This window comes from Epinephelus moara, chromosome 9, assembly GCF_006386435.1.
Source record: "Epinephelus moara isolate mb chromosome 9, YSFRI_EMoa_1.0, whole genome shotgun sequence".
Taxonomy (NCBI): Eukaryota; Metazoa; Chordata; class Actinopteri; order Perciformes; family Serranidae; genus Epinephelus; species Epinephelus moara.
Genome location: NC_065514.1, coordinates 34786698 through 34796251, shown reverse-complemented (window position 1 = coordinate 34796251; position 9554 = coordinate 34786698). Strand labels below are relative to the sequence as shown.

At 40.0% G+C, this 9554-nt stretch overlaps 1 protein-coding gene across 2 annotated transcripts in view; it reads left to right on the top strand.

Moving 5' to 3' along the window:
* Positions 1-9554, top strand: part of megf10 (multiple EGF-like-domains 10) — a 138746-nt gene that overhangs the window by 93960 nt on the left and 35232 nt on the right. For both annotated transcript variants that reach the window (XM_050052658.1, XM_050052659.1), the window contains 3 exons: positions 938-1184; positions 6171-6291; positions 6961-7097. In XM_050052658.1, coding sequence (XP_049908615.1) covers positions 938-1184; positions 6171-6291; positions 6961-7097 — 505 coding nt within the window. The remainder of the gene's footprint in view (positions 1-937; positions 1185-6170; positions 6292-6960; positions 7098-9554) is intronic.

The window sequence follows — 9554 nt, the reverse complement described above, 5'->3', positions numbered from 1 at the left end:
TTTAATTACAGCTACCTTAAAAGACTGTGGTACATAGCCTGTTAATAAAGATATATTGATCATGTCTAATAAGTGAGTGTTAACTAAAAGTAAGACTTCCTTAAGTAGCCTAGTTGGGATGGGGTCTAAGAGACACCTTGATGATTAAGATGAAGAAATCACTACGGTCAGTTGTTGAGGAGAAATCGGGGAGAAGCAATCTAAATATATATTAGGTCTTACAGCTGTGTTTGAGGTCAGATAGGTACTATCTGAGGACAGGAGGTCATGAATTTTGCCTCTTGTTTTGGCCCTTTCATGGTTTTGATCATCAATAAGGTAAAATCAGCACATAACCTAAAAGAACACAAAGAACCCCTACAAAATATAGCATGTAACACCAGCCTTATCCTTTGCAGCATTCAAAGCTGGGTCCTTTGGAAGCAGATCCAGCAGTAGTGTAAAAAGGTTGTTCTTTGTCTTGGACCCACTTTGAGATCAGGGTTGCACTTGCATCATGGGTCATGGGAAGAATTAATATTAAAAGAATTATTACAAGAACAGTGACCTGATGATAAAAGATCAGACAGCTATGTGACCCACCATGACTCTGCATCTTGTGTTAACAGATCAACATGGTGATATTACATTACTTGTCATCAGGTTTGATGTAGAGGGGCCACGCAGTGCAGGCTGAACACGGTAAAACAAAAGAAGGTAGTCAGAAGGCTGTATACTCTGACAAAATCTTCACATTATTTCTTTGGTTGTATTGGTAGAATGACACAATGAAAGATGAAAATAACATGCTTTCTGCTCTGTCCTGAGTACAGCTCATAGAACGCGAGATCTCCTTCAAACTTGCAAACAATCACAAATGATAGCCTGTGACCTATGCAGTGATACATGTGAAGCAAGATCAACTAAATCTTGATTCTTTTCTTTGCCTTCTCCTCAGCTTGTGACAGTAACCACTGGGGTCCCCACTGCAGTAACAGATGTCAGTGCCAGAACGGCGCACTGTGTAACCCAATCACCGGAGCCTGTATCTGCACTCCTGGATACAGAGGCTGGCGCTGTGAGGCCCAGTGTGAAGTGGGCACCTATGGAAACGGATGCCAGCAGAAATGCCAGTGCCAGAATGGAGCCGCTTGTCACCACGTTACTGGAGAATGCAAGTGTTCACCAGGATACACTGGAGCTTTGTAAGTTGGAGGAGAGAATGTGTGAGAATCTGTTTCCTGCTTCCAATCCCAACAGTGACTTAAAAGTAAAAGCTCAGGGCCCATTGAGAAACACTTTTTCTGCTTGGGTAGCACTCAGTTTTGTATTCTGTTTTGCTGGATATGTTAACATGCATAAAAATGTCTTTCCAAAGCCAGTTTCTGAAGAGCCTTTGCCAGAGTATGAGCTCATCTTTTTTCATGGGTCGACTCAAAACAAGTTACTAAAGAGACCAAGTCAGACTGGAACAAGGAGTCTCATGACTCATGTGATCAGTTGGGCTCAGTTAGACCTTAAAGGTCTTGTACTGTAAGAAGTGAGATTTCCATGTCTTTTTAGGGGCAGTACACATGCCACATCTTTAACTGCCTGGAAAACATGAGCTCGGGTGCTGAGTGCAACTCTTGTGTCTATTCTGTGCCAGCTTTCAAGAGAGCGGAGGCAGGCTGCATCCGAGGTCGCTAAGCATCCTTAACAAGCAGCGTATCATAGCCAACATACCTAAAATCCTAAATGCAGAGCTGATCTTCCTACAGGTGCTGTTTTTTAAGTGTGTAGGCCTAAAATATTGTCCATGAAACAGATGTAAAGCTCTGGCAGCCTTGCACTAAAATCAGCACCTTCTTCTCCACATTTACCACAGGCCGATATTTACTGATGAAGAGAAAGATGTCTGTCAGCTGTGATTGGTTGTCACATGACATGCAGTGTACATCGCTGCGTTCCAAAAGTTGAACTCTGTTTATCTCAGGGCGCAACCGTCCATCCATCCGTCCATCTGTCCGTCCATCCATCCCATTCTTGTGAACATGATATCTCAACAACACCGTAAGGGAATTTCTCCAAATTTGGCACGAACGTCCATGTGGACTCAACAATGAACGGATTAGATTATGGTGATAAAAGTTCAAGGTCACTGTGATCTTGCATCTGTCTCATTCTTGTGAATGTCATACTTCAAGAGCTAGGCCCTGCAGTTCCTTCCCACTGATTGCAAGAACTCAGCGCATCTGTATTTTAAACTTTTTATTTTAGTGCCCACCTTGACCAGGTGCTGTATTCACAAGCATTATGAGAATACTTTCAGAGTGCTCCTAACTAGCCATAAAATTTCTAGCAAGGAGTCCTATTTTAGGAGTGATGTAGGAAAATTCTCTGAGCAAGGAAGGGACAGAATTTTTTGACCTTAGTGAGGAGCAGTGATTGACCCTGTTGCTAGGTATGATGCATTCTTTAAAAGATGTGATTGGTTGCCCGTATGTGAGCCTGCAAAGTGTGGACACCCGGTGGAAATGAAATAGGCTGCCTCATAATATTAGGCTGTGAAAGCGCTATGATTGTTTGACCGCTACTGATGGAAGGTTTAGACATTCTTTCTGAAACAGTCATCACTGCTGCACTGCTTCATTTTTCCAGTTGCCAAATATCTCAGTGTTGTGATCATTTTATTTCTACCGTTTTATCATTACTGCATTGGGTTAGACATGTGAGTGCATCTCTGATGAGATCAACCATAAACATTAGCTCAGCACAATCTAATTTGTAGTGTTTCATTATCTCACTGATTCAGCGTTTGGAGAATATTGCTCCTTCATCTTTGACTTTCCACCATTTTCTCCTCTGCGTAAGAAGCTCTTAAGCCTCTTAAAAGTCTTTTTGCCTACTCATAACAGTTTTTTTTAATTTAAGGAGCTCTGTTAAGGGTTAAGATGCTTAGTTAATAACTTTTATTTTTACCAGGATATTAATTGTAAGGGGAAATTCTAAGAAAATGTCATAATTTTCTCAGGATTTTCTGTGACTTGGAGCAAGTCTTTTTACTAGGAAGCTTTATGAATATGGCCCCAGGACTTTCTTGTGGAAGAGATATTGTTTCTCAATGGGACCTTTCTGGTTAAATAAAGGATAAATAAATTAAAAAGCACAGAGGGCACTTTGCTGTCCCCTAGTCTAAGATTTCATTGTTACCAGCATCACAATGTTTTAATTTAGTCGTTACTTATAGTAAAGTCACACATATTGTTTGTTGTGGAACCTGAAGATACTCAAAATAACATCTGTATAGACCAATGTTAAGTCCTGACAGTATGATTATACCCGACAGATCAGTGAAGGAAACCTATATCAGTAACTTTCGCTTTTCCTCTCCCATTTGACGTGTAACAGGAATGTGTAAGGATATTTTTATACCTCCACACCAGTGACAGCTGCGTCCAGAGGCATTGGCCCTCATTTATGAAAAAAATGTACGACACAAAACTGGGCGTAGGGTTAGCATTTAAGATCGGCATTTATCAATGGGGATGTGAGCAGAGCGTATGATCAGGTCTCAGCTCGTGTACCCAAGTTTGAGTCAGCTGGATTTGCGGTGCAGCAGTAAATCTGGCTCAGCTGAACAATTGTCATTAGACCGTATTCTGACTGACATCTATCTATTTGCAGCCACATATTAGTCACCTTAAAAAATGTATAGTCACCATATGGACATGCACACTCTCTCACAGCTCGCAGTTGCCTGGCTCCTTTTCCAGGCTGACAGAACGATGAAAACGCTTGTGTCTAGCTAGATCTGAAATTTTTCTTTGTTTTTAAACACTGACAAACTTAAGCATGTTTATGTCATTTATCATTAAAACATCATTAAAAAGAAATAAATGAACTCTTCAACAGTGTAATTATTTAAATAATAGTAGCCTAGGTGATTAAATTGATTGAAATTTGATCTGGGATGTCAGGGTTTCCATTTCTATCTTAGAGAAGTTTCTCTTCTTGGCTATATGATATCTCTCCATGGCATAAACTATATTGGGATGGGATACATTTACAAACAACCAATCATTCCTATGCTGTGACTGGCGAGATAAGAATGTCTTACGCAAATCCTATCATAAAACTTTTTTCACATTGGGATCTGCGCTGGTTTTTGAGATAGATTGATAAATGAGGGCAATTATGTTTTTGTCTGTCCTTCGCTTTTTCGTGAACGCCATATCTCAAGAACGCCTTGAGGGAATTTCTTCAAATCTGGCACAAATGTGTAATTGGGCCCAGGGATGAACTCATTAGATTTTGGTGGTTAAAGGTCAAGGTCACTGCAACCTCATCAAATTGCATTTTTTGAAAGTGACATTTCAAGAACACCTTGTGGGAATATCTTCAGATTTGGCACAAATGTCCATTTTGACTCATCAATAAACTGATTAGATTTTGGTGGTCAAAGTCAAGGTTACTGTGACCTTGCATCCATCGCATTCTTGTGAATGCGATTTGTCAAGAACGTCTTGAGGAAATTTCTTCAAATTTGGCACAAATGTCTTCTTGGACTTAAAATAATTAGCTGATTAGATTTTGGTGGTCAAAAGTCAAGGTCGTGTGGCTTCATGAAACATGTTTTTTGGCCATATCTCAAGAATTCATCCACTAATTATGATAGTATCTCACCCAAATGTCTAATAGGATAAAATGATGAAGTGTACATTGTATATCCAAAGCATTAAAGGTCAGGTCAGCTTCACTTTGGTGTCCACCTTGAAACTGTGCTGATTGTATAGATCTTCTGTGCTGCCATGGGGAGGATGTGTGTGAAGCATCCAAGTTTTCACAAACATGGATGGAAATTGTAGCTGCAACTTGACTGGTTCAAAGAGGCATACAAACGCAAGGCAGTAATTTTAGTTTCTATTACCTCTTATCTGGAAGTTACTTATTTCAGGATGTGAATGAGTTTGAGGTGGGAAGGTTATTTACGTGAAATTTCTATGTAAAGTAATTTTGAAAAATTGAAGGTTAAAGAATAAATTATGATTATCAGAGATATACAGCATTGTAATACCTTATCACACAGAACATCATCGTCTAACCACACCTTAATGTCACTTTTTAAAATCTACACTGCCATTAGTGCTGAAACAATCAGTTGATTAATAAATCATGCGTCAACCAAAAATCCCACCATTGGCCATTCGTTATATTTGCTGAAACTGTCACTGTGTTTTGAAAGACGTACATGAGACAGATAGTCTGGAGAAATAAATAATGTTTCCTCCAACTGCTTCTAAGGGCATTTGCAAGAATCTACTGCGGTGAACCAAAAGCAATCAGAGCCGGAGTCTTAGGTGCAGCTGTCTTTTATGTCAGTCACTGCTCATGAACTGAGGTCAAACTTTCAAACTAAGCAGCGTTGATCAAATATGAAGATTCTGTTACTGCATTGCCTATTTGCTGCCTCAAATGTTTCCAGAAAAATATTTCAGTGACTGTTTAGCTATAAAGTCAGAAAGATTGCTCCAGCCAGTGGGCGGTGTTTTGTTTCGACTGGACTGTTTTCAACATAGCATCACAAACTTCTCATTTTACAGCTAAACAGTCACTAAAATATGTTTCTGAAAACATTTCAGGTGAGAAATTTAAAATGCAGTAACAGAATTTTGATTCATATTTGATCAGCACTGCCTAGTTTAACAACTGACCACAGTTGATTGACATGATTGACAGCTGCATCAGCAACATCCTCAGCTCTGATTAGTTGTTTGCATTCATGTGCTATAATGCCATCAGAGCACTAAGATTAGGTAGAGGAATGTGATTTTTTTTCACAGATTATGAGTCTCATTTAGTACTGTGTAAACATAAGGACAGTGTCTGCAAATAATAAATAATGATAAAAGTTACCAACTACAAATTCAAAATATTAGGATTTGCTTATTGTCTTTGTGTTATATTATATCATTTTGAAATAAATATCTTATGGTTTTGGACTGTCAGAGTTTTCAGAGTTATTTAACATTTTATACATTCATTAATGATATAAAATCAACAAATCAAATGACAATGAAAATACTGGCTTTGGATGAGAAAATGAACGTGACGTGACAAACTTTTACATCTTTGAAGCAAGTTTTATGATGGTTACTTAAACTTAACTTATATGACCTTTAAAAATGATGCTTTTGTCTTTTTCTTCCTAGCTGTGAAGACCTGTGTCCTCCAGGGAAACATGGGCAGCAGTGTGAGGAGAGATGTCCATGTCAGAATGGAGGAGTGTGTCACCATGTGACGGGAGAGTGCTCCTGTCCTGCAGGATGGATGGTACACACCTACAACTGTGTTTAATTTTAAACTCATTGAATGAACAGCTTATTGTCATTCGTACTTCTAATGATTGTGTTTAGAGTACACAGTGGCACAATATCTGTACTGTAGTATATAACATGAGCAAAATCACTTTAAATGAATGAACAATATTGTTAATAAACTATCTAAGGGAAGTCAAAGGTACTAAGGGCCTAACAGAATTTAGCAGCAGAGTAGGCGTGAGAGAACCCTCATTAGGTTGGTGAACAAGAGCAGGTAAATCCTCCGACATGCTGTCCTCTGACAACATGTCAGTATGAGCTGAACCAGAGAAGATAAAGGCATGATATGTGTGAAGCAATGAGCAGCTCCCTTAGCATATTTGATAAAGTTCAAGGCCCACAGAGATTCAACAACAGCTCTAAGAAAGACAACAGACATGATTATCAGTCTCCTGAAATCACTATGTTGAGGTCATAAAAAGGGAGCCCTTAGTTCTTGTCAGAAAGAGTTTGAAGTTACAACACAGAGAAGGGAGCTGTGCGATTAGGAAAATGAGTTTCTTCTTTTTCACATACACCAGTAGGACTAGAAAACACAAAGGCACTTATTCAGAGATTTGAGGTGTAAAAGCTTTTCACATGATCATCAGTTCAGATACTGTGTGTATGTTGCTGTGTGCAGGGTACAGTGTGTGGTCAGCCATGTCCAGAGGGGAGATTTGGACAAAACTGTTCGCAGGAATGTCAGTGTCACAACAACGGTTTCTGTGTGTTGTCTACTGGACAGTGTCTCTGCAGCCCTGGATACACAGGAGAGCGGTGAGAGCAGCCTTTACAATGTACCATACACGACTATACAGCACATGACTGTGCACTCCTGTCTGTGTTGTTACTGTGATGTTGTCCATGTTTTTACTGTGTGCTATGTATTTGCCGTTGTTTGATAATGTACAGTGCTGGGGAAAAGAATTTCCCTTCTGAGACAATGAAGTCTAAGTCTAAATCTATGACAGCATAAGATGGAAATGATGTCCTCCTCAGCTGAGCTGTAACATTAGCTAACTCAGTGGTACTAGGTGAGCTAGCAGTAAATGAGCGCGTCCTTCTGTGCAGTGATACTGTTGGTCGTGTAGTTTTGTAGAAAGAAAATAGTTGGTTCATCAAACTGCTCACAACAAGGTCTGGGGATTATCTTGAGTAGTCGGGTCATGATTTCTAGAAAAAGACATTGCTGTTGAGTTTTTCAAATGCATTTTTTTTTTGGCACTTTGAACACCACAAGCCAAGTGCCATCTAGTTCCATTATACTGGAGAGAAGACAGATATCTCTACGGCCAATATCTCCAACACTCAGCACTTTACACCAAAAATCTAGACTGACAAATATCACTACAGATAAGAGGGAAAACGTGGATTTTAAATATTGGGGTGAACCGTCCCTTTAAGTTAAGCTTCACATTCATTGACATTCACTGTGACACATCAACCATGCATTCATTTGTGAAATTGTTTACATTTGTTCAGAATAGATAATGTGTTTGTGAACACCATAAATGACTCACAGATCATCATACAAATATAATTTTATTTATATATCATGAAATATACAATTATCACAAATATTGAAACTCATTTCTCCACATCCATGTGTACTGAGCAATATTTAGGACCCTAATTGAATGGCACAGCCATAACAACCAGAGAAAGGTGGTAGAGCTTATGTACACATAGCGTGTGGGCATCTCCAAGTGCAACTGTTATTTTGCAACACTTAGTTTTGACACAAATAAGCCAATCACAGTGAAGTATGATAACAACGGCTCAATAAATGGAGAGAGCTTCTCTTGGAAGGAGGATTGTTGTCTGGATGGTGCAGGGCCACACAGTGCAAACACACAGCACCACAAAACTACAGCCAGAAGTAGAAGTTGTGAGTTTTATAACATAATTAGTAGAGTGATAATAGAAATAAATAGCAACAACAATAAGATTGTATTTGTTATATGACTGCATCAATCTGACACAATTTCTTTTATAATTCTAATGTATCTGACAGCATATTCATCATAATTCCTTTCATGAATGAAATATGAAACACCAGTTTTGCTTTTAAAAGCTGGAATGTAAGCAGTGACACACAGGATTGATGTTTCCCTGTAATTTGATGTCCCCCGCATAGTTTTCCACAAGCACTTCAGCACCCATTCAAAGTACAGAATACCACAGCAGCAACCACTCACTGTCTGAAAAAGCCTTTAAAGTAAAGGATGTCATCAGGAGGGGCTAAGGGTGTCACAAGATTTGCCCTTTTAATTTATTTTCTTGTGTCTTTTTGATGTTTCACCACAGTTAAAAAAATTAGGTGACATTTACATCGCCATGAGATATGGTAGGTGACAATAAAGCTTATGGCTGCTGATTGTCATAATGCAACACACTTTCCAGCATGTGAGGTTCCAAGTGGACAAAATTCAGTGACCATCACATTTATCTGCTTCTGCTCTGCCATACAGCTACACTATTAAAATGAGCCATGCTGTTGCGCAGGGTGACATTTTCCTTCATTACCATGAACACACACACTGTAGTTTATTTTGACTTAGTCACACATACACCATCCTGCTGTCCCAAATACTAACTAAAGCACTTTTACGTATCTGCGCGCATGGGGCTCAGTAGCTCAGTCCATAGGGACTTCACTTGGGAACCAGAGGGTCACCAGCTCAAGCCCCTGCATGGACCAAGCTGACTTGCACCTGGAGAGGTGCCAGCTTGCCTCCTGAGCATCAAACTCCCGACTGCCTGGGGCACCCATCCATGAGTGGCAAGGGCAGCCCCCTCGCTCTGACATCCCTCCATTCACTGTATGTATAGGTCCTGTTTATCCATGTGTGTGCAGATAAAAACAGGGTGAAAATTTTGAATTTCGCCTCAGGGATCAATAAAGTATGTCTTCTTCCTCTTCATCATCTTCTTCTTCCGAGGCCTAGTGTCTCATAACCCGCCTACTACTCCATATTTTAGAGGCAAATATTGTACTTTCTATTCACTAGTTACTTTGAAGTTTGAGATCTTGGGCTCTAGTTTCGCAGACCAGGCGAGGCGGGGGCGCAGCGCACCTGCGCTTCACCAACTGGGTGTGGCCAGGCGGATTTTGCAAGTTTGGCACACCGTGCGCCTGGCGCAGCTACTCCTCTTTCCCACCTCCGTCCCTCCTACCTGCGCAAGTCGGAAAGAGGGAGGAGAGAAGGCATGGAGTGGGTTTTACACACATCA